The sequence below is a fragment of the Bufo bufo genome, chromosome 5 (genome assembly GCF_905171765.1).
Source record: "Bufo bufo chromosome 5, aBufBuf1.1, whole genome shotgun sequence".
NCBI classification, from domain to species: domain Eukaryota; kingdom Metazoa; phylum Chordata; class Amphibia; order Anura; family Bufonidae; genus Bufo; species Bufo bufo.
The window spans coordinates 51,683,486-51,709,806 of NC_053393.1; the positions used below are offsets into that span (position 1 = coordinate 51,683,486).

Below are 26,321 nucleotides of genomic sequence, written 5' to 3' on the forward strand. Positions count from 1 at the left end.
TAGTACACAAGGCTGCTATTGTAAGGTATACTGACTGTACCGGTCTCATGGATAGGTTGTTGGCTTACACATATCTGGATTTTGGCATACAGCCTTTGTGTGATTGTTTGTTATATGTAATGATTTAATAATATAAGATCTATAAAAAGAAATTATTAATGATAGGTAAAAAAAAACACTTCTAATAAAAATTTATTAATGATAGGTAAAATAATAACTATAAAAAAAGATATGGAAGATAGATAGCATGACAAGGATAAAAACAAATGTAGAATATTCGCAATTACAAAGATATAGCATTATATTCTACAGTAGATCTTTGCAAATTCTCAAGTGCCGATATTCGCAATAAATATTTGCGATTAGAATTTTTGCGCTTAACACTAATCACTATATTATATTGAACTTGTTTCTTGAAATATTGGATTTCTTAAAGCGGTTATCCTATGACTAATGTAAAAAATAAAAATCTGACATCATATAGTACATGACAACCTCTTTCTAACAAATCTAGAACCAGCCCTGTACCTCACATGGATCCAGAGATCTCCCCATTCATTGCTCTACTAGATTTATAGCAGGCTGACAGCTCAGGGGCGTGTCTTTTCTGCTGCAGCTCAGGGGGCATGTCTCAGCTCTCCCTATCACAGCTAAGGGGGCGTGTCCATGCTCTCCCTATCACAGCTCAAGAGGCAGTTGAAGGATGAAACTGAGCATGTGCGGCCATCTCAGTGAGCAGGACAAAGAAATAAGAACAAAAAAAACAGCAGGTGGCGCCATACAGATACATTTTATTGAATAACTCAGTAGCTATGCTAAACTTTTATTTACGTGCAATTACAAAAGTATTCAGATTCGGGTGGTGGTTTGAAAACTGTAGAATATTTTTCATGGGACAACCCCTTTAACCCAAATTCTTAACAAGGGTGGATAGATCTGTATATTGGTGGATGTACATTAGATGTATATGTCTTTATGAAGTTACATTCATAGTATAACATCCATCAAGAGTCTCCTCAAAACATATAAGTCTGTCAAATCCCCCAAAAATGTAAGTACTCAGCACACACCTCTCACCCTGAAGAGCTGTCACTGTTATAAATGTTGCCCATTTGGTCTTGTCATGTAATGGAGACATCACTCAGTGCGGCTTAGAGGCTCATCTGGGGGCCATGAGAGCTAAAGCCACACAGGAGCAATTAGGTCATTAATCATTTTCATATCTAGGACTTTTTCCTGCCCAGACAAGGAAACCAATGACTGCACCTAAACCCCAAACAAGGCTCTGTTCACACTGCTGTTGGGGGCGGGGGGTTGGTTTGGCATTATTGTGACTTTACATGGCAAGGACTTCGCAGCATGCAGCAGAATCTGTAAAAGGGGCAGGAACTGCAGTGGAACTCCAGAAGAACCCATTAGAAATCAATAACTTGTAGGACAAATCCGACAGAGCTGGATCACTGTTATCCTCCATACCTCGTCGACACTATGTGTGACCAGCATCCCATCGGAAAACAAGTATTAAAAACCTTACACAAATGACGTTAGTCCATATTCACATAAGTCCAGAAACATCGGGGCAGCGCGCAGTACCCACCTCATGTTTTAAGGGTCACGCCCCCTCTGCCATCACATTACCGCAATTTAAACATCAAATCACATGATACAAAATATACAAAAAAATAGAATCTTATAAAGTCATATAATTATGATAGAAACATAGACGATAGATACCTATCAATGTTTCCACTGACATTTTTCAGGGAAATGCTAAAATGGCTCATTTCATTGAGACCCTTCGGAAACAAGCGTCTTAAGACCAAAAGACCTCCCCTGCAACTACACTGCAACATGATAGCATTATTTGTAATGACAGTCTATGGTGCCACCCTGCGACATGTCACATGCTGCGACACCACTGGATGGATTTTGTGCGAGTGTGGTGTTGAAGTCGCATGTGGGATCATTAACTATTATTACAAAAAATGTCACGTGACATTACTGCGACAAATGTCAACGTATAGCCCTAGCCTAAAAGAGTTCTGCATCTGCCCCCCTTCCCTATTTGGACAGTGAAGCATACTTACCTGGCTGGCGCTGCGCTGGCTTCCTGCTTCTTCTCGCTTCCGGCTCAGCAGCTCCTCTACGCTCCTAGGATGTCCACCTCTGTTTATATGCTGCTCTAGACAATCAGAGGCCGCAGCCGTGACCTGCTCCCCTTGTGTCACTTGACCATTTGACATGACGCAAGGAGAGCAGGTCACTGCTGCAGCCAGCAATTGACTGCAGCGGCATCAAAACAGAATCGCAGAGGAGCAGCTGAGGCCGGGGAGAGAAGGAGCGGGGAGCCAGTGCTGGGAAGCAGGTAAGTATGCTTCACTTCGTAGGTCTGTCCAAGAGGAGAGGTCTATAAACCCCCCTTCCCTGAAAGGTGCGCCATCCTTTAACCTTTTCAGCACCACAAATGTCCGCCTGCTCTAATACCTGCCATCTGACATCACTAACATTATGATTGTTTCCACTAAAAAGCATTTTTTTTTTCTCGTCTTTCTCATTTTTCTCACTAATTCCTTTCTTTTGTCTCTTGTGTTAGATTTATGTTCTTTTAGCTGCAGTTTTATAGGTCTTGAGTTGACATTTGTCTCATCTAACATTAGCCACATGGGCATTTCAGTAAATGTATCACGGACTTAGGCCCCTTTCACACGAGCGAGATTTACGCACGGGTGCGATGTGCGACGTGAACGCATAGCACCCGCACTGAATCCTGACACGTTCATTTCAATGGGTCTGTGCACATGAGCATTTTTTTTTCACGCATCAGTTCTGCGTTGCGTGAAAAACGCAGCATGTTCTATATTCTGTGTTTTTCACCCCATAGCAGTGAATGGGGCTTCAGTGAAAAACGCATCCGGAAGCAAGTGGGGGTGCGATGTATTTTTCACTGATGGTTGCTAAGAGATGTTGTTTGTAAACCTTCAGTTTTTTTTATCAAAATGCATTGCACTCGCGCAGGAAAAACTGAACAACTGAACGCAATCGCAGACAAAACTGACTGAACTTGCTTGCAAAATAGTGCGAGTTTCACTGAATGGATCCGGACCTAATCCGTCGCGCTCGTGTGAAAGAGGTCTTAGTGTAATTTGAACAAAAATGTTTCAATTTTATCTTTTTCCCCCTTATTGTATCGTGCACCACATCCCCTTTTATAATCGACTTACAATGCTGACAGTTAAAGGGTTGTCTCTCTCTTCAGCAAGTGGCATTTATCATGTAGAGAAAGTTAATACAAGGCACCTACTAATGTATTGTGATTGTCCATATTGCCTCCCTTGCTGGCTGGATTCATTTTTCCATCGCCTTATACACTGCTCATTTCCAGAGGTTACAGCCACAGCTGCAGAGCAGATACAAGGTGGCAGGGATGGGATCTTCTGCGCAGGCGTGCCTATGTGCAGTCCTAAAATCCCGGCCACCAGAGAGGTCGGCGCCTTTTACTATAGTGTGCGAGTACGACCACCGATGGGATCTTCTGCGCAGGCGTGCCTATGTGCAATCCTAAAATCCCGGCCACCAGAGAGGTCGGCGCCTTTTACTATAGTGTGCGAGTACGACCATCGATGGGATCTTCTGCGCAGGCGTGCCTATGTGCAGTCCTAAAATCCCGGCCACCAGAGAGGTCGGCGCCTTTTACTATAGTGTGCGAGTACGACCACCGATGGGATCTTCTGCGCAGGCGTGCCTATATGCAGTCCTAAAATCCCGGCCACCAGAGAGGTCGGCGCCTTTTACTATAGTGTGCAAGTACGACCACCGATGGGATCTTCTGCTCATTCCCGCCTATGCGCACTCTTGTGGTCCTGGATTACAGGGTGGTCATAACCCATGGATATGAGCAGTGCATAATGTGATGGAAACGTGAATACGACCCCTTTAAGACACGGAAATGCACCTTTTTCTGTATTTAAAAATCTTTCTGTTATTTAATATCTGCTCTTATAAAAAAAAAAATATTGATAGATTTCTCTTTAATTAATTTAGAATTTTGAAATAAACTATCATATTTCAAATCTCTTTGCAGTTTACCCCAATGCCTTCTCATGATCTTCTTCATCCTCCGAGTGCGTCCATCATATGCACCAACAAATACAAATCTTATCTTTTTATTTTTCTCTATTATTTCCCTTCTTTGTGGTTTCTCTTGTTATTCTATGAACCATGGCCTTTTTTCAGTTTGCTGCTGACCTTTTCTTTATTTTCTTCTAAATATTTAACTGTTCTTGATATTCTTCCCACTCCAGTAAATTGACTCCTCGGCAGACTTCTGAATACATGTGGAGCGTGGGACCACCGCTGATCACCAGAACAGGGGGAAGTATGCAGCAAGTTTATTTCAAGTCTTCTGTTAAACTAAGGGCTCATGCACACGACCGTTGTTGTTTTGCGGTCCATTTTTCACGGATCTGTTGTTCCATATCTGAGGTTTTTTCTCTCTCTGATTTAAGTCCTCTTCCGTTCCGTTATTCCACAAAACATTTCCGTATGCGATCCGTTTTTTGCAGGTCGGAAACAGAAACAGTAACTTATTAATCACCAAACACATGAGCAATATGGGCTGGGCATAGCAATTCTACAGTATGGATCCGCAAAATACGGATGTGTTCCGTGTGCGTTCCGTATTTTTTGCGGACCCATTGACTTGAATGGGGCCTCGAACCGTGATTTGTGGACAATAATAGGACATGCACTACTTTTTTACAGAACGGAAATACGGAAACGGAATGCACACGGAGTACCTTCCATTTTTTTTTTGCGGAACAATTGAAGTGAATGGTCCCGCATACGGACCGCAAAAAAAATGGAACGGAAGCGGAAAGAAAATACGTTTGTGTGCATGAGTCCTAAGGGCGATACAATGAGCTCTGCTATATCCGTAAACTAAAGCTACTTTCACATTCGCGTTTTGGCTTTCCGTTTTTGAGATCCGTCATGGGCTCTCAAAAGCGGTCCAAAACGGATCAGTTTTGCCCTAATGTATTCTGAATGGAAAAGGATCCGCTCAGAATGCATCAGTTTGCCCCCGATCTGTCTCTATTCCGCTCTGGAGGCGGACACCAAAACGCTGATTGCAGCGTTCTGCTGTCCGCTTGACGAAACTGAGCCAAACGGATCCGTCCCGGCACACAATGTAAGTTAATGGGGACGGATCCGTTTTCTCTGACACAATCCGGCACAATAGAAAACGAATCCATCTCCCGTTGACTTTCAATAGAGTTCATGACGGATCCGTCTTGGCTATGTTACAGATAATACAACCGGATCTGTTCATGACGGATGCATGCGGTTGTATTATTGTAACGGATCCGTTTTTGCAGATCCATGGCGGATCCGCCCAAAACGCGAGTGTGAAGACACAAGAAGTTTATTTTGCTTCCACTATTCACTACTTCTCAGTGTCCATTGCTGCATCATGTAATGTAATATGAACATGTAACCTAAGACATGACACAGGAAATATCCCAACTATTACTGCATCCTTCCATCATCACCGCCTTCATTACAGCATACCGCAGACGCAGCACTCTATAATACCCCCGAAATACACAGGTCAGGAGAGCAGCGTGTGCGTCTCAGGGAGAAAAGCTGAAGAAAAAAAAAATATATATATATATACACTGCTCAAAAAAATAAAGGGAACACTTAAACAACACAATGTAACTCCAAGTCAATCACACTTCTGTGAAATCAAACTGTCCACTTAGGAAGCAACACTGAGTGACAATCAATTTCACATGCTGTTGTGCAAATGGGATAGACAACAGGTGGAAATTATAGGCAATTAGCAAGACACCCCCAATAAAGGAGTGGTTCTGCAGGTGGTGACCCCAGACCACTTCTCAGTTCCTATGCTTCCTGGCTGATGTTTTGGTCACTTTTGAATGCTGGCGGTGCTTTCACTCTAGTGGTAGCATGAGACGGAGTCTACAACCCACACAAGTGGCTCAGGTAGTGCAGTGTATCCAGGATGGCACATCAATGCGAGCTGTGGCAAGAAGGTTTGCTGTGTCTGTCAGCGTAGTGTCCAGAGCATGGAGGCGCTACCAGGAGGAAGGCCAGTACATCAGGAGACGTGGAGGAGGCCGTAGGAGGGCAACAACCCAGCAGCAGGACCGCTACCTCTGCCTTTGTGCAAGGAGGAACAGGAGGAGCACTGCCAGAGCCCTGCAAAATGACCTACAGCAGGCCACAAATGTGCATGTGTCTGCTCAAACGGTCAGAAACAGACTCCATGAGGGTGATATGAGGGCCCGACGTCCACAGGTGGGGGTTGTGCTTACAGCCCAACACCGTGCAGGACGTTTGGCATTTGCCAGAGAACACCAAGATTGGCAAATTCGCCACTGGCGCCCTGTGCTCTTCACAGATGAAAGCAGGTTCACACTGAGCACATGTGACAGACGTGACAGAGTCTGGAGACGCGGTGGAGAACGTTCTGCTGCCTGCAACATCCTCCAGCATGACCGGTTTGGCATTGGGTCAGTAATGGTGTGGGGTGGCAATTCTTTGGAGGGCCGCACAGCCCTCCATGTGCTCGCCAGAGGTAGCCTGGCTGCCATTAGGTACCGAGATGAGATCCTCAGACCCCTTGTGAGACCATATGCTGGTGCGGTTGGCCCTGGGTTCCTCCTAATGCAAAACAATGCTAGACCTCATGTGGCTGGAGTGTGTCAGCAGTTCCTGCAAGACGAAGGCATTGATGCTATGGACTGGCCAGCCCGTTCCCCAGACCTGAATCCAATTGAGCACATCTGGGACATCATGTCTCGCTCTATCCACCAACGTCACGTTGCACCACAGACTGTCCAGGAGTTGGCAGATGCTTTAGTCCAGCTCTGGGAAGAGATCCCTCAGGAGACTGTCCGCCACCTCATCAGGAGCATGCACAGGCGTTGTAGGGAGGTCATACAGGCACGTGGAGGCCACACACACTACTGAGCCTCATTTTGACTTGTTTTAAGGACATTACATCAACGTTGGATCAGCCTGTAGTGTGTTTTTCCACTTTAATTTTGAGTGTGACTCCAAATCCAGACCTCCATGGGTTAAAAATTTGATTTCCATTATTTTATTTTTGTGTGATTTTGTTGTCAGCACATTCAACTATGTAAAGAACAAAGTATTTCAGAAGAATATTTAATTAACTCAGATCTAGGATGTGTTATTTTTGTGTTCCCTTTATTTTTTTGAGCAGTGTATTTTTGTCTCAATATTAAAGGGCATCTGTCAGCAGTTTTGTACCTATGACACTGGCTGACCTGTTACATGTGCACTCGGCAGCTGAAGACATCTGTGTTGGTCCCATGTTCATATGTGTCCGCATTGTTGAGAAAAATTCTCTTTTAATATATGCAAATGAGCCTCTAAGAGCAGCGGGGGCGTTACCATTACACCTAGAGGCTCTGCTGTCTCTGCCACTGCTGCACCCTCTGCACTTTGATTGACAGGACCAGGCGTGATGATGTTGAAGCTTTTATACGGTCACTGAACTCCTTCTAATGTAGGAGGACGTTATTCAGAAAATAATAGTAGAAATGATGATGATTGTGATGATGATAATGATGAGAATACTGCTTGCTTCAGATCACAATTTGCCGGAATTTCTTCTCTTCACGCAGAGTTAATCCATGCGTCGTGAAGAATTATGTGCCGCTAAATAGGATGTAAACAGACGGCTGGACGTATTTCAGGTCCCTTGGCATCACTTGTGAATCATTTAGTGAAATCCTGATTACCACCCGGACACAGGACAAGTTCTCGTGTCCACTGCCAAACTCCTAAGGACAAGACCTTTATTTCACCGCATGACTTTTGGTATGTAGAAATCGCATTGTTTAGCAATTCTTACACGTCTTAGGCATATTTCCTGCATATTTAGCTTAAGTTGTGTTTGCCCTTTAACTGCTTAATACTGTGGTCAGCCACCTGGCACTGATAGACCATGAGATGCAGCCGTCACTGCCCAGAAATCATATTCTATATAAAGGATATTAAGACGACAGCCGGTCTTACAGGTTATACAGAATGGAGGGAATAAGGATAGGAAAGGGGGTGTCTATAAGGGGGGCAGAGGTAGCAGTCACACTTGGACTCTGGTGCCTGGGGGAGCCCAAAGATGCCTGTAAGGCTGGGTTCACACGGGCGTGACGGATTTGTTTAGGAATGCTTCCCGGGTGTATTGCGGCAAACCTGCGCGAGTAGGTATGCAATTGTAGTCAGTTTTGACTGCGATTACGCTCCGTTGTTCAGTTTTTACCGCGCGGATAATGTGTTTTGCATGCGCGTGATAAAAAAATGAATGTGGTACCCAGACCCGAACTTCTTCACAGAAGTTCAGGTTTGGATTCAAGGTTGCGTAGATTGTATTATTTTCCCTTATAACATGGTTATAAGGGAAAATAATAGCATTCTGAATACAGAATGCATAGTAAAATTGGGCTGGAGGGGTTCAATTTTTAAAAAAAATGATTTAACTCACCTTAATCCACTTGCTCGCGCAGCCGGCATCTCTTCTGTCTTCATCTGTGAGGTAAAGGACCTTTGATGACGTCACTGCGATCATCACACGGTCCATCACATGATCTTTTTTACCATGGTGATGGATCATGTGACGGACCATGTGATGAGCGTAGTGACATCACCACAGGTCCTTTACCTCACAGATGAAGACAGAAGAGAAGCCGGGCTGCGCGAACAAGTGGATTAAGGTGAGTTAAATTTTTTTATATATTTTTTTAACCCCTTCACCCCTATTTTACTTATAACCATGTTAGAAGAGAAAATAATAATGATCGGGTCCCTATCCCGATCGTCTCCTAACAACCGTGTGTGAAAATCGCACCGCATCCACACTTGCTTGCGGATGCTTGCGATTTTCACGCAGCCCCATTCACTTCTATGGGGCCTGCGTTGCGTGTAAAACGCACAATATAGAGCATGCTGCGATTTTCACGCAATGCACAAGTGATGCGTGAAAATCACCGCTCATGTGCACAGCCCCATAGAAATGAATGGGTCCGGATTCAGTGCGGGTGCAATGCGTTCATCTCACACATTGCATCCGCGTGGAAATCTCGCCCGTGTGAAAGGGGCCTGACACATATTAATGGCACGTGGTAGGGAGGGGGTGAATTGGGGTCCATGGAATTCAAGTTATATCTTTGGTAAAGTGTCATAGACTGAATGGACAGAACACTGTTGTATCATGGAAATAGTTAATGTGACAGCTAGAGACAAAGTGCTGAGTAATCAAAAAGGAGATCTGCGTGTCCCCTGTCATATTTAAAGGGTCATTCTGAAATAAGGCACTTAAGACATTACAGGATATAGTCCCACACCTATGTGGAGAAAGGGGGCCCCCTGACCCACCTGCAGAGGCAGCCGCGGTATTCAGGGTAGAATTAATGCAGACTTGGCCTCACACATCCAGGTGGAAAATGGATGGAGAGCTGGCATGCTTCCACAGCTACAGTATTACTAGAGAGCGGCACACACGCAAGGTCACTTTAATTTATTCCCTTTATGGTTGCAGCAGCTGATGGCTGTCTTTCCAGGCTCCCTAAGGGACTTGAACATGTGATCGTCCGATCCCTTCTCCCATAGAATTAAATGAATTACCATTGCAATCTATGGAGGGTTCGCTATGTCCCTAAGGAGCCCTGCCACAGGCAGAACTCTATAGTAACATTGCTATGTCAGATCTTTTAGAGGGTCCGAAGCTGCCACAGCGCGGGGGAGCCGTTTGGATCCCGAGAGTGCAGTGTTTCCAGGGGAAGAACATTTTGATGCCGTGGTCACAATTGACCACAGCATCTGAGGGGTTAAATGTCTGTGATCTGCATTATCACCGATCATGAACATTGCCTCCGGGTGTCTGCTGTGTGCGCCAAGGGTGCGGGCATCTTGTTTGAAGAACGGACTTTCTCCATACATGTCCTGAAGGGGTTAAAGCAAAGTGGAGGTGAAATAAAAAAAAATATTATTTTCTTTCCCCAGAATTTCAAATGTAATCAATGTTTTTAATTAGAGATGTTCGAATTGAATCCAATGAAGTGGAATTCGATCCGAATTTCAGGATAAATTTCCTCGTGTTTCGTGTTAGCGAATCAATTTAACCTGAAATAGTGTAAAAAAAAAAAATCATACTTAACTTCTTCATTTGCTCGCAACGGGCCGGTTGCCACCATCTTGATTGAATATTTCGGCCGAAATCCCATGTGTGGTGCCGTATGGCGTCACCATGCCGCGATCATGTACGCGGCATCTAAGGGGTACAATGATGGGGAACGGCGCTATCGCAGCTCCCTGTCATTGCACCCGCTACTTACAAAAAAAAGCAGTAGAAGTAATTTGTAACAAAGCAAATTGTTTTGTAAAATTCGGTGAAGCAGCCGAATCGAATTTTCCAAAACTTTGCTCATTTATATTTTTGATCAAACTCAGTATTTATCTGCAGTTTAAAAAAAAAAAATCTAATATGTGCCCCTAGTATGTTCAGGAGAAGGAGCACCTTGTGGATTCTTCGGCTTTTTTATTAGGATGTTGTTTAAAGAGGACCTTTCACCGATCCTGACATTGTGAACTAAGTATCATGACATATACAGCGGCGCCCAGGGATCTCACTGCACTTACTATTATCCCTGGGCGCCGCTCCGTCCTCCCGCTATGCCCTCCGGTATGTTCGGGGACTTGGTTATAGTAGGCGGAGTCTGCCCTTGTTCTGCTGGGCGTCTCCTTCTCCTAGGCTGTAGCGCTGGCCAATCGCATCGCAGAGCTCACAGCCTGGGAGAAAAAAAACTCCCAGGCTGTGAGCTCTGCGCTGCGATTGGCCAGCGCTACAGCCTAGGAGAAGGAGACGCCCAGCAGACTCCGCCTACTATAACCAAGTCCCCGAACATACCGGAGAACATAACAGGAGAACGGAGCGGCGCCCAGGGATAATAGTAAGTGCAGTGAGATCCCTGGGCGCCGCTGTATATGTCATGATACTTAGTTCACAATGTCAGGATCGGTGAAAGGTCCTCTTTAAGCACCTTTTTAGGTTTGCAGAAGCCTCAAGGAGCCAAAACATAAGAGACAACCCCCAAAAAAAATCTCATTTTGGAATCTACACCCCTCATGGATGTCATTTAGGCACATAATGACTCCATAGTTATTTCATATAATTTATTTAAAACTCTTAGGCATCAAATGGCCTGAATCAGAGCTCGCCATCTTGGCCATTGCAATGGAAGCTTGACTGTGCATTATAGCTGGCTTCCACTGCAGATAGCACAGGTTCAGCTTCTGAGCTCTAACTATCTTCCTGCAGTGCTGTAAATGTATGGCACAAAGCTGGAAGGGGTTAAAGTGGATTTCTGGGTTCACAATATTAATACGAATGGGACAAAGCTGCAATATGCTGCAGAACCAGTATTAAGTATGGGACACACTGTAGTATAGTATCAATGAATAAGTATCATAGAAGAAACAGTGACCAGTGACCGGGCTGCATCTCCACTGTATCTCTAACATGCCATTTGATGATCACTTCCTGTGTGAATCAGGAAGATGGAGGGATTGCAGCACAAATGCCTTTGCTTTGTAACGGGAAATAGCCAGAAAGGCACTGCACATGATTATCTGAGCTCTGAGCCCTTTTATGTAATATTTCAACATAACAAACAATATTTGAATATTGAAAATTTTAAGCATATTTCCTTTTTTGTTCAGAACCCAATTCTCACGCTACTTCAGTTGGATTTGCAACCAAACCTTCACTCTTAAGCCTGAGATTTTTATAATAACTAACAGAAAATCACAGTGAATGAATACATGTAACTGGAAAAATGATGTAACAAACAGGAACAAAGCTGTTTGGAACAAAGCTGAAATATCCTGCACAACCACTATTAAGTAGTCGGCATTCTCTTGTAAATAATGAATAGTATAGTATCAATGAATAAGTATAATAGAAGAAACAGTGACCAGTGACCGGGCTGCATCTCCACTGTATCTATAGCATGCCATTCCATGATAACTTCCTATTAGTGAATCAGGAAGATGGAAAGATCTGCAGCACAAATGACTAAACGTTGTAAGGAATAATATCCACAAAGACGGTGCACATAACTATCTAAGCTCTGAGCAATATTGCTGGCAAATATAGTCACAAAAGGTAGGGAATAGTACACCCCCTAGTCTCCAACTAACCACTGTCCCTACCTACTTGGACGTTCTTCCATAAACATTGGCCCCCAACTGGATGGCAGTCCCTATCCTGCTAGGTCCACAAGACAAAAGGAAGGTCAGACAGAACCAGGTCTGAAACAGGAGCAACAATGAAGACCAAAGCAGAAGACAAATGCTAAAATAGTCAGTACAAGCCACGGTCAATACCAAGAGTGTGGATCAAAAGTCGAATCAGAAGTCCAAAATTGTAGTCCTATACAGTCAAGGGTCAGAGGTCCAGCAGTCCACAGAGAGTTAATATTGCTGGCAAATATAGTCACAAAAGGTAGGGAATAGTACACCCCCTAGTCTCCAACTAACCACTGTCCCTACCTACTTGGACGATCTTCCCTAAACATTGGCCCCCAACTGGATGGCAGTCCCTATCCTGCTAGGTCCACAAGACAAAAGAAAGGTCAGACAGAACCAGGTCTGAAACAGGAGCAACAATGAAGACCAAAGCAGAAGACAAATGCTAAAATAGTCAGTACAAGCCACGGTCAATACCAAGAGTGTGGATCAAAAGTCGAATCAGAAGTCCAAAATTGTAGTCCTATACAGTCAAGGGTCAGAGGTCCAGCAGTCCACAGAGAGTTAAGGTAGGTATTGAGTTAGAACAACTAAACACAGGCAAATGGCCCACAGCAGTATCCTGCTTAAATATGCCGCATACCACCAGCCTTGGGTGCTGACGCTGAATCTGATTGGGCCGGGGCCTCACATGGACCAGTATTGACCTCAGCATTCACGGAAAGCTGGTGCAGTAGCTGATTGGCTTGGTGTCCACGTGACCCCATTGAGGCATCCGACCCAATATCAAACAGACGCATCTCCCTGGAAATGACACGACGATGAAGATGCCGCCACCCAGGGGCCGAGCCGGTAAGTACATTACAATTGCAACATAAGACACAATCTATCCGATATTACACATTTAAAGCATATTTCCTACATTGTCCAGATCCCACATCTCACGCTGCTTGAGTTGGATTTCCAACCAAAGCTTCGATCTTAATCCTGAGATTTTTATAACTAACAGTAAAATCACAGTAAATGGATACACATAACCGGAAAACCGATGTAACAAACAGCGTGAGTTCGTAAAGAAAACTTTTTTGGGTCAAGTTGGTCAACCTTCAGCTTAGATGTTATACGAGGGGTTTATTGTGATAAGTTGGAGGAAATTGTTTATCCAAACTTTAGTCTTTTGAGTTTATGCCCATTAGTAATTAAAACAAATTCTTCTATGTAAAAATAATAGAAATATCGCAGAAACGGCTCCAGCAAAAACACATTCTGTCCACTGGCATCCATGGTCTGTAAGACTCAGGAGAGTAGTTGGCATGTATATGTGTACAACGTGTATTTATATAGACGCCAAGGCATCTGTGTCAATACACTGTGGATGTTCCTTGGCTTTTAGATAAGCCCCTGAATCCGAGGCAAAAAACAAAAATCTTTTAAATGGTAAGGAACTGGACCAACACTGTCTCAGTGTTTCCTAAATGTCTAGACGGATCTAAAGGCTTCAGAATTTGTGGTCTCTTTAAATACGTATATTTCTCATCTCACCTTCTTACCATGTTGAGTAAGGTTGGCCATACACATTACAATGCGGATACCTGGCAGGTTACTGTAGTGGACTTTCCTATAGACGAAGAGATAGGTTTGTTAAAGGGGTTGTGCAGCAATATGTATTGATGACCTATCCTCAGGATAGGTCATCGATATCTGATTGGTGGTGGTCCGACACCCGCACCCCTGACAATCAGCTGAGGAGGCGGTGCCTTGTAATTACAATGCGCAACTGCTGCAAGGGAGACGATGCATAGTGTAATGAAGAGGAAGCAGCGCTCGCATGGAGCGCCACATCTTCTTCAAACAGCTGATCGGCTGGGGTGCCGGCTGTCAGACCCATGCCGATCAGATATTGATGACCTTTCCTGAGGATAGTCTAAATAGCAATGGTACTGCACACTCGAAGGTGCTCACAAGAAAGGGCTCTTCAGCCCAATCACTGATATAATAGTTTTTCGGCACACTTTTTGACACAAATTAAGTTACATATATTAGATAATGAAAGGGTTAACCCACATAACAAAAGCAGATTCTTCTAAGCAACATTTCTGGCACATATAGGCCTTTGTCAAGCCAAATCTGGAGTGAACAGGAGAATGGAGAAAAGTGGTGGGAGCTGAAGATAGGTCATCAATATTTATCGCTGGACACCCCCTTTAACTAGCTTCACCTACAGTGATTTCACGATATGTATTGTACAGTTTCATAAAGGATCTCATTGAGGTAAGACGTTGATTGCATTTGCATGACTAAAGTTATAAGGTGTGATTAAAACGCCTCTAAAGAGGTGTCAGAACAGCACTGTCAGTGGCAGACAATAGATGTGTTTTGTTGTAGAAAAGTAAAATTTGCAACTTTTCTTACCTGTGAAAAGCACTAAGAAAAGTACAAGTCATTCAGATTGAGAAAGCCAGAGACACGTCTTCAAGAGAAAAAAAAAAGTCCAGTTGCTCTAAATTATTACTTCTGATATATCATGACCTGGATTAATGAGAACCTTCACAGACAAGACCAACGAAATTGGGCAAAGCTAACCCGGAAGACTCAAGACCCAGAGCTATCTGACAGACTTATCATGGCATACAAGGCATAGACAGAAATGGTGCATATTGTAGAGCCAATCTAAAGCTGACCATAGCAGCCGAAGACATTACTCTCTGTCTTTAAGACAAGATGCCAAAGACTGCCTCTTACTAAATTAGGTGCATTTCACTCCAGGGTAAGGCTGGCATATCAAACACTAGTCTTAATGCATCTCCTCCACTGTATTAAAACATTCATTTTTTTAGATTTTTCCCCTAGAGCAAATCTTGATGCTGCATTAAATTCACTATAAGAAGGAAGTATCAATGAAAGAGAAGAGGAAGGGAGGGGGGATCGGGGGCCATCTGATCGGTGGGGGTCTGACACCCGGGACCCAGCCGATCAGGTGTTTGAGAAGTCACCTGCGCTCCTGTGAGTGCCGTGGCCTTCTCGTGGTTACATTGTACATTGCATAGCGGCTGTGCTTGGTTTCGTGCTCAGCACCATTCACTTTAATGGAGTTGAGCGCAATACCAAGCACAGCCACTATACTATGTACAGCGCTGTGCTTGGTAAGATGCGAGAGGGCCACAGCACTCACAGGAGCGCTGGTGCCTTCTCAAACAGCTGATTTGAGAAGGCATCAGACCCCCGCTGATCAGATACTGATGACCCATTCTGAGGATAGATCATTAGTATTAAAATCTCAAAACAGCCCTTTAATAGCTGCTAAAAAATGGCTACTGCTAATTAGTTATTTCTCATACACAGCTAGTTTGAACTTTGCATAACTGGATGAAAAGAAGATTACACATAGCTAAAACTGAGATCTGCCTTTCAATGTATGATTTGTTGGGGTCTGCCCCCGGGGCACCCCCCAGTCAGCAAAAAAAAAGTCTGTCCAGCACAACAATGTCCACAGGGTGCAACCCTGCCTAGGCCCGCAGTGGAGCACCACTCTACCCTTGTAAATAGACTGAGCCACAGCCCAAGGAAAAGTCAGTGGGGGTCTCGGGGTTGGACCCCAATGATCCCATGTAATGGTCTATCCTAAGGTATAAATGTCTAAACCCTTTTCAATGACCCTTGGGCTATTTTTCCACTGCTTCATTTGCTAAAAGTTGTTCCTTTAGAGGGGAGAGTCATGACCAAGTTTTCACCCCCAGTAGAAGAGGGGATGATCCCAACTGGGCCCCCTCTTGCCCTGGCCCCCACAGCAATCGCATGGTCTGCCGCTATGGTAGTTACGCCCCTGGTGGCAAACTTTCCACCGCCTATTATTTCGTAGAAGACAATATTCCACATGTTTCCCGTATGTAGGACATCCATGTTGTACAATATCATGAAGTAAGCAGTGATGATGATCACCATGCTCACAACTCTGCCAGCTTTTCATCCGTCTTGTTTGCACCAACGACCCCCAAAGATTCTTTACATCAGTTTCTTAGTAACTGGCCAAACAATAATAATATCCCAGTTCAAAGGAGGAGATGCTTATACATTCACATCCAGGTTTCTGACGTGCCATGATTTCCTAAGCCATCATTTTTAAGACCATTAGAACTTCAGGCATGAGAAGAAAAAAAATGACTCCTTCATAGACGCCTAGAGATTTGGGTCCCTATAGTAACCTTTTCATGGGGGAAAGTCATTCTGTATGAGAATAGCTGGCAGAATAAATTGTCTTTAAAGTCGACATTATTAAAGGGGAGATGTAAACCCTTCAAGATGGAAATGGCTTATTGGTTTTCAAGTGACTGTTACTTGATACCTCGAAGAAAGAGCTTTGCATCAGATAAGTAGGGGTATGTGACACGAGGGCTGGGGGATTTGACCGCCTTTTAAGCTACAATTGATGTAGTCATGTCTGCCACTGTGAAGAGGCTTGTAGAGCCGACCACAGGTCAGGGAATCACTAGGAATATGAGCAGACGTTTCACCTCTCCTCGGAGGAGGCCACACACAGTTTTGCGATGTACAAAAAATGTGTGACTGGATTAGTGGTTTTTGTAGATTTTAAAGGCATTTTTGTCATATAGTGTGTTCAGCCATTGACATTTGTAAATGCCGTTTTTTATTGTATGGCTTGCATATTTTTTTTTTATAAGAATGTACCAATTTGGGGAAAATACATTGATAAAAAAATGTCAAGCATAAATGCTATTAAAAACAGAACATGCACTTTGCACTGGCGTTTTAAATTCTAGTATAGGGTTCCGTTATAACAGAGTTATATTGGAATATAACGGAAGTTGAGGACAAATGCAAAACGGAAGTCTTTAAGAGGCATTTCATTTTGCTCCGTCCTAATACATGTCTATGGGCACATATACCAGTCTATTATTTAACCCCTTAATGACCTCCGATACGTTAGGGAGCCTTTTTGCGGTCTAGTCTAAGCGCAACACGAGTCTCCAGCGCAGCAAAGAACAGGAGCTCAGCCCTCTTATGACAGCCAGGCTCCAGCTCTAATGGCCTGGTATATAAGTAGAAGCGGTGTTCCTGACTGTTTAGCCCCTTAGAAGCCACTGTCAATAGCGACTGCGGCATCTAAATGGTTTCAAAGGGAGGGAACCCCCCCTGTCACCCTATCGGCACTGCTGCAACTGAGATCGCTGCGTGCCAATGTCTTCACGGGGGTCCAAGAATGCAGCCTAATAGATTTCCTGTTGGTTTTCTACTGAAAGCATAATACACTGCACTACATAAGTAGAACAGTGTATTATGGAGGTGATCGGAGGATCGCATGTCAAAGTCCCCCATAAAAAAAACAACCGCACCTTTTTCTATGGAGAACATGTTTTTTCAATGGACAAATTTTTTTTTTTAAATCCCCTCCTCCACCTATTTGCTGGAGGAGGGGACAGATGATGACCTGCATGCCCCCCTCTTCTACTGTTCTGCCTGTGTAAGTGCCTATATGATGAGATTAGGATGTGCACTTTCATCCTGCCCCTGTCTCTTTATGAGCTGAGTTCTGTTTGGCTTGTTCTGTGAGTTATGTCATGTAGATGTAACGAGTTTCTCTCCCGTACGGCTCATTCCTCTGGAGGTTTCTTGGTTTATTGAAGCAATTATGCGAACACGCTGGACAGCTCTGCGGACTGATATAAAACTCGCTCAGACCATCACGGTTCTTACCTGTAATTCTGCTTTTCATTTCCTATGTGGAATCTGTCATACTGTGAATGTGCATGATTGCCTTCCCAGTCCATTAAGTCGATCCTCAGCGAGTACTGCCTTTGGCTGGTTATTGCAAATATAAACTCGTTCCCCAGCCAAAATTCACCAGATGGACTGCCAAACCCCTAGAGAGAAGGGAGCAGAAAGCAGACATTTATCTTCTGAACATAGAAATGTTTTAATGATTTTTACAAGGTCATTATGAGTTATTATACAGCCCTCGTTGAGCTGACAGGTCATTGAATGTTGGAGAAGCATGTTGTGCTCCAGAGCTGCTCTTCCTATTGTAACTGGTGGGAACCATAGTTAATCATTTTGTAAACCTCATAGAACTGCATTAGGTCACTTGGTGACAACCTGTATACTGAGACACATCAGATGTTATCTATCTGTCCTAGGTATGAAAAAGTGGCCTCAATAATTTACTCATTTATGTAAAATGTAACAGTTTTTTCAATTCGAATTGTTACAATAATTCTACCTAATTTAGATAGATATATCATTTTCGGCGCCTGATATTGATGACCTATCCTCAGTAGAGGTCGTCAGTATTTGATAGGGGGGTCAATACCCTGCACCCCAATGTTTTAGCTGTTCCGTGCAACCTCCAGCACTGGAGCTACTGGAAGCACAACTGTTTGAAGTGTAGTGGCCATGCAAGGATAATGTAAGTCGGCTTCTGTTTGGACCTCAAATGGGTTGGCTTATCTCACACATTGATGGCATATCACTAAGATATGCCTTCAATGTCAGTGTGGTAAAGGTCTCACCTCTGGGACCTGCTTCTATCTCAAGAATGGGACTTCCAAATTGAAGTAGAGCACACTGCACATCCATTCATCGCTGAGGGAGTCTCAAAAATAGCCTAGTGAGAACGTTCGGCTATTTTCAGAAGTTACCTCGTGGTGTATGGAGAGCGCACCTTGAAAGCATGGCCTCCGCTCCACTCTGTGGGACTGCCGGAGCTCAGCTACTCTCAGAACTCCCATATCAGTGACTGTAGGGTTGCCGTACATGCATGGCTTCTATCCGTTCACTTTGGGGGGGGGGGGGGGGGTCTCATTCTGGAGATAGGAGCAGATCTATGAGTTGGGACCCACACCTATCCTAGCGATATGCCGTCAGTGTCTGAGATGAGACAACCCCTATAAACTCCTTTGAGGGCATTTTTTAAATCTTGCATTCTACTTATTTTGGTCAAAAATCTTTTTTTTAAATTGGTCTTTACTCTTTATTAAACATTTTTTAATAGTTTTCTTCTGCAGCTTGAAGTTTCAATACAATGTAGACCAGCAGGGTCTCTGCTTCACACTGAATCCGTCAGGCTGAATCTGTAGCCCTTATTGCTGAACTCATGACAGCTCCTAAACACTCATTATAGCTAATAGGCTAAACTGTTTTTGAATGAGGCACTATATGGAGCACATGGAGCACATCTGATGTACAGAGTCTATACCCATTATTATCTACCGTATGTGCCTCAGGGCTACATCGCTACTATAAATGAGTCAATGACCATATACTTGAACTGTAAACTTCCACTGACTCTACGGCAGTAAATGTAAATCCCCTGGAACATTACCAGTCATATAATACCATTTTTATATTGCAAGACAAAACATGACAGCTCCCACCTGCACAAACAAAGCAAGCTTAAGTTTTTATTGAGAGGCTGATGTAACTGTCCACAAATGGGATAAGATATCCTCTGTCTTATTTTATGAATACAAGTATTTATCGGCTTTAGAGCAGACAGCCTGACATTTTAGTTGGTTGTAATGGGAGTCTTTGGGCGAGCTGTTAGAGTAATTGCCCCTCATATAAAACATGTATTTATCTCCCAGCTGATTGTATCAGTTACATTGTAGCACACGTTTGTTTACATTATTATATAAGTTGTTTGAAATATTTTGGACATAAAAAGGTTTATTGTTACATTGATTGAACGAATAGATTTCTCCTTTAGAAATAATGATATTCAGCTCTTTCTGATCCTGGGACACTGGATAATGAACAATATGGCGATCATTACAGCTCCTGCAGGGGTTGTCACCCTGTTTTTATCATACTGTAAAGCCTCATTTACACGTCCGTATCCGTGCTCAAATCCGTGAAGATGTCCGTGTTGGGTCCGTGGGTCCGTTTTTTGCAGTCCGTGTGCCATCCGTGTTTCACTGACACTGAACAGCTGAAAAATTATTTTCAAAGCATCTTTTCTTAATGATCCGTGAAACACTGATGGCATCCGTGTTGCATCCGTGGTTTTCACAGACCCATAGGCTATAATGAGCATGATGGATCCGTGAACACGGACAAAATAGAGCATGTATCCGTGCTAAAAACACAGACCCACCCACGGGCCATGCTAAAAGACTGATGTCTGAATACACACATTAAAATAAAATGGGGATGTGTGCTGTCCGTGGAGAACACGTACAGCACTCGTCCGTGAAACACTGACCTGTGAATGAGGCTTAAGGCTGGGCACACATGCAGTTTTTGAGACCGTTTAAGGTGCAGCTCTTTACTACAAATGCATAGGCACTACATGTCCCATTTGCCACTTTGTTATCATAATATTCTAGATATCTGATTGTTTGAAACAATCATTTTTCTTTTTATTTTTTTTCAGTTCCTGGAACAATTAAAAAGGTTGTTCGGTTTAGAAAACCCATTTAGGACATTCTAAGTTAGGCTTCACATACATCAGTTGTGTCCGGCTAGGAATTTTAGGCCAGGAGACAGACACAACTGATATACAAATGTGTAGGGGGCCTTAAAGGGTTTATTTTCTGGGACTTATATTGATGACCAATCCTCAGGATATCAGATTGGTGGGGTCCAATATCCAGCACTCCCACTGATCAGCCTTTTCAGGCAGTCGCTTGCACCTGAAACCATACAGTGGATGTAAGGCTCTTTCCACTGTGTATTTTCTGGTGTTGGAATAGGAGCCAGGGGCGTAACTACCATAGCGGCAGACCATGCGACTGCTATGGGGCCCAGGGCAAGAGGGGGCCCAGTTGGGATCATCTCCTCTTCTTCTGGATGTGAAAACTTGGTCAGAACTCTACCCTCTAAAGAAACAACATTTAGCAAAAGAGGCAGTGGAAAAAAATTGCCCAAAGGTCACTGAAAGGGGTTTAGGTGGAAACCCTTCTGTCCTGTCTGTGGGGCCTGGTTTGATCCTTGCTATGGGGCCCTTACTTCTCTATGTACGCCACTGATAGGAGCTCAGCTCCTATTCACTTAAAAGACAGCTGAGCTGCAGTGCCTGGCTACCCACAGTGAACGAAACCCTTTGCGTCCAGCTCCGTCTACTGTTTCGTTTCCAACATTGGTGGCCTCCCATAACAGCTGATCATGTAGGTGTGGGGTGTTGGACCCCCACCAATCAGATATTGAGGATAGATAATGGACAACCCCATTAATATAGGATAATATGTTCATCAAATAACTGGAGCAGTGACATCACAGGGGCTGGCGGATTGGCTGGCTGCACGGCATTATGGGTAATGGCGTCCCCATGCTTGTCTCCTCTACACTTACTTTCACTTCCTAACACTTGCAACTGATTCATTACCACGAAGCGCAAGGAAATTCAGATCCGTTTAGATTCAAAGTTTTCCTAAACTTCGGACCGAATTCCACTTCAGATGCTTCGCTTCAATCACACTAATTATAAGTCATCAATAGGGTAGAGCAAAGTGGACTTTGACCCGAATTTCAGGGGAAAATGGATTTGCCGTGAAGCCGACTTTCCTCGTGCTTCATGGTAACTAGTGATGAGCGGCATAGGCAATATTCGAATTCAGTGGCGATATTTCACGATTCAAATATTTGCGCTCAACACTAATGGTAACGAATCAAATATACAAACTCACTTCATTCATTTGAGAGCGAAGAGGCCGCCACGGCCATCTTGATTGAAGATCCCGTGCAAAATCTCATGCGTGGTGATGTATGACGTCACCTTGTCGGCCAGCGTGATGACGTCAACACGCACCATGCAAGATTTTGTGCAGCCTCTTTGCGTTCAAATGGATAAGGCGAGTATTATTATTTTTACCCCCTGGAAGCCCTCACTATTATTCTTAGATGTCACGATCAGCAATAAATGCGGCATCTGAGCGGTTCAAAGACAGGGGGAGGCGCAATCAAGGTTCCCCATCATTGTGCCCGCTAATTACAATTCGTCACAAAACTAATTTCTTTGTGAAATTTGGCGAAGCAGTCAAATCAAAGTTTTCATAATTTCGCTCAACGCTAGTCATCAATATCACAAAACCTTTAATCACGAAAGAGCCCTTCACTATATCAGGGCAGCATATTAGGACAATTTTTAGAATTTCTAGAATTGTATCAAACGACATAATAACACCAACATATTGAGTACACAATTATTGCCTTGAATGGTGTAGAACAGAACTGGGTCCAAAGAAAGACATCAAATGAAGCCACGTTACTGGGAACTCAGAATTGGCTAACATCCCTAAATAATTAAATATGCCTGGAGATGACCTAAGCCGGGCGGACGGGCAACTCTGGCTGCTGCAGAACAATCTCCCAAGAAGATTTGGCTGCAAATATCAATAAAGAGCCTCCTGTCGATTCAATACATCAAAAGTCCAGGTTCTGGCGGTCCACCAGCTGCTCATCCCAGACCCCAAGGAGACATCAGTCAACGTTCTCATGAAATGAAGATAGAGTTGATTTTAACGTAAGTGTCGACTTTTCAGTGTGGTCTCTGAAATCCCGGAACTGTATTATGAATGGAGATGTAGCAGAGCCGAACTTAGCATTTTAAGGTTTGTTGTGATTTCACCAAAGCACATCAGAAATGAATGATAGTAAAAGGGTTGTCCCCTTTAAAGAGAGTCTGTTACCACAAAAATAACCAGGCACAGTGTCTTGTAGGACTAGCTCAGCTTAATGTAATGATACCTTTTACCTAGAGATCTGTTGCTTCATTCTGGAGAAAGAGTATTTTTAGTCTGTGTGCAAATGAGCAGTTAAGTGCACTGAGGGCGGGCTCACGCCTCTCTGTGCACCTTTGCTCCTCCTCCTGCTGCCTCTGCCAGCTCCTCCCTCTCCTTCTTGATTGACAGGGCCTCACTAGATGGCTATGTGGGAACCTGGCCCTGTCGATCAAGTGTCACGGCCACGGTTATGGCCGTGACTCCTTGGGAGCCGCATACTGTTGCCCGCGGTTTTGGGTTGTAGTGTCAACCGCAGCTTGAGGCATAATGTAGTTAGCCTCAGGTGCGGTTGCCGCGGACAACAGCGATGTGTGCGGTTCCCTTGGAGTTATGTGCACGTTTGTATGCACTTTTGTATGTCTGTGTGCACTCTGTTTTGTGTGTGGTGTGCACTGACATCTTCCCTTCACTGTGGTTGCCCGTGGCAACGTTTGGTTGTATGTGTACATGTGGTGGCAGTGTCCCGGCCCTCGGGCTGACTCCCAGGACACGCTTGCCACCCATGCCTTTGCCTGCGGCAACAGCCACAGTGTGTTTGTAGTTTTGACACTTCCCCTTTAGTTATGTTTTCCCTTCTGTGTTATTGGAAGGGTTAACTCCCTTTCAGTGTGTGTGAGTCACGGGGTGTGTCTGATTGTTGGGTGTGGCCTCTTGGCCCTATATAGCCTCAGTTGTAGGCAGTAGCCAGAGAGGGTGTTTCAGCCATGCTGGCTGTAGACATCCTCCTGGTTACTTACCAACTGCCAGTGGGGGCCAACCTTCTGGTCATAAGCTTATATATGTCCTTTGGTGTCTGAAGATGTGTTTGCTTTATGTTGTTTTATTGCACCTGTGGTCCTGGGTTCCCGTGTGTTGTATGTTTGTGTGCTGAGTCCTGCTGTTTGTGGGCAGTACACCCACATGGGTTCCAGGCTTGGTTGTCTGTGGCAGGTCAGTGTGATGTTTGTGGCAAGTACCTGCCACTGCCACAGGTTGCACTTGTTCTCCCTTCCTTGCAGCTTGGCCAGTTAGACTCCTGTTCCTCCGTATCCAGAAGGAACAGGATGTCTTACTCTGACTCCTAGCCTAGGGACCGGCGGAGGGCGAGTAGGGATCCGAGGTTCCTGCGCATGGGTCCTCCTACCTTCAAGGTCGGCCCATGCAGGTAGGAGTTAGGGTCAGGTTAGGGACGCTGTTAGGAGGTGACCTGCTCCCTAATCCTGTTCGTCCTGGTCAAGCAGCGACCAACATCCTCCGGCACACGGCTGAGGGTTTCCCCCATCCTCTGCCGTGACATCAAGAAGGAGAGGGAGGAGCTGGCAAAAGATTATCGAAAAGAATAGAAATCTTTTTCCTTCGAAAGTCCATAACCCATTTTTGTAAGACAGGTATTGTGTTAATCAACAGGATCAACCCTACCAGGCAGCATGCCTGTTTAGAAGGGTTTATCCTTCTGAGAGGTGCTCTTTATTAGTGGACCTCATATGATTCCATATTGGTGTCCTTTGTTTTGGATAGCAGTTCTGTAGGAATTTGTGAACAGAGCCTTTGTCATTTGGTGCGATTTTCATAGGACTGTAGATATCCCCACAGTTAAAGGGGTTATCCCATGATTGATGTAAAAAAAGAAAATCGGACATCATATAATGCATGACAATACCTGCCTAACAAAGCTAGAACCAGCCCTGTACCTCACATGGGGCCAGAGATCTCGACATTCATTACTCCAGTTGCTCTGCTAGATTATCTTAAGCCTACCAGCTCAGGGAGCGTGTCCTTTCTGCTGCAGCTCTCTCCCTGTAACTGTCACAGCTTCTAACAAAACATCTGTCTGGTGGAAGTTGACAATTTAAACTGAGCACGCTCGACCAGCTCAGTGAGATGGACAAAAACGAAGGAAAAGAACAAACAGCAGGTGGCGCTGTACAGATACATGTTATTGAATAACTCAGTGGCTGTACTAAATTTTTAATGACATGCAATTACAAAAGTGTTCAGATCCAGGTGCTGGTTTCAAAAATGTAGACTATGTTTTGTGACACAAACCTTTTAAATGAGCAGTTGAGCGCTAAGATAATGATTGCACAACACATAAAGGAAATATACGGTACTTAGAAAATCAGAAAGAATAGTGGTTGAATGAATTTCCTGAAATCAGTGGAATAATAACAGAAATAGTTTAGACCTGGTTGTCTGTTGTGCCAAAAGTAAGGATTATCGATCTAAGAACTGGGCAAAGGTTGAGACTTTGTAACCTGAGCGGGTTCCTGAGTGGGACGCTGGAGGAGAACCTTGGCAGAGAACGCTTCCATGTTTTCCTAGTCCATTCTAATATTTCATGACCTATTGTAAATTTCTTCTGGTGAGCATTATATAATTTACAGGCAAAACCTCTGAGTTCTGGATATCCTCCATACATTTGTACATAGGAAAAAAAAAAAAATGGTACATGTTTCTTACGATTTGCGTGATAACGTCACCACATGGGAGAGCGCGGTGATGTCATTGTGCACATCGCAGGTCCTGTTCAGTGAAGATAGAAGAAGCTGCTGCAGCGAGATCAAGTGGATGAGGTGTGTTGTTGTTTTTTTTAACTCCTAAATGGCCATATTGTTTTGCATTCTGTCTTAAGAATGCTATTATTTTCCGATATAACCATGTTATAACGGAAAATAATAAAATCACCCGAACGCTGAACCAGAATCCGGACTTCAGTGGAAAAGTCGGGGTTCAAGTTCAGGTACGTGAACTTGCAAAGTTGGGTATAAACCCGCAGTTTGGGTTCGCTCATTCCTAGTCATCAATATTAGACAGCAGGAGGCCGTGTGACATCACATCAAGTTAATAGGCTGATCTGCAATACCAATGAGAGCCACATGGTTGCATTCCCATGCTGGACTGAAAAACGCTGCAAGCAGCGTTTTTGAGTGCGTCATGAGATGCGAAACAAGACGGATCTGGCAGGACACACAATGTAAGTCAATGTTGCCGGATCCATTTTCTCGGACACAATAGAAAATCACCGCTGTGGCCTGTGATTGGCTGCAGCAGTCACATGTACCCCCGCCAACTGAGATTGTCCTTGGCGCATGTGGGAGCGGAACTGCCAGCCCGGGAGCCAAACAGACCGAATCCAGCAGTAGGGATCAGGTCAGCATCATGCCCACCCTGGGTCTGGCAGGTCTTTTTACTGATAACACCTTTAATGAGAATGGTATTACACGCCTGTGGTTGTTTTGGAGGATTGCAAAGTGAATTTAGAGTAAGACTCAGGGAGGACTACTACCATAATTATTGCCGTTGGCTATACAA

General features: G+C 44.1%; 1 protein-coding gene across 1 annotated transcript in view; it reads right to left on the reverse strand.

Annotated features, from left to right (window-relative positions):
• ANGPT1 (angiopoietin 1) overlaps window positions 1-26,321 on the reverse strand; it is a 349,933-nt gene that overhangs the window by 51,340 nt on the left and 272,272 nt on the right. The window contains exon 7 of the mRNA XM_040432391.1: window positions 18,010-18,176. Within this exon, the coding sequence (XP_040288325.1) occupies window positions 18,010-18,176 (167 nt within the window). The remainder of the gene's footprint in view (window positions 1-18,009; window positions 18,177-26,321) is intronic.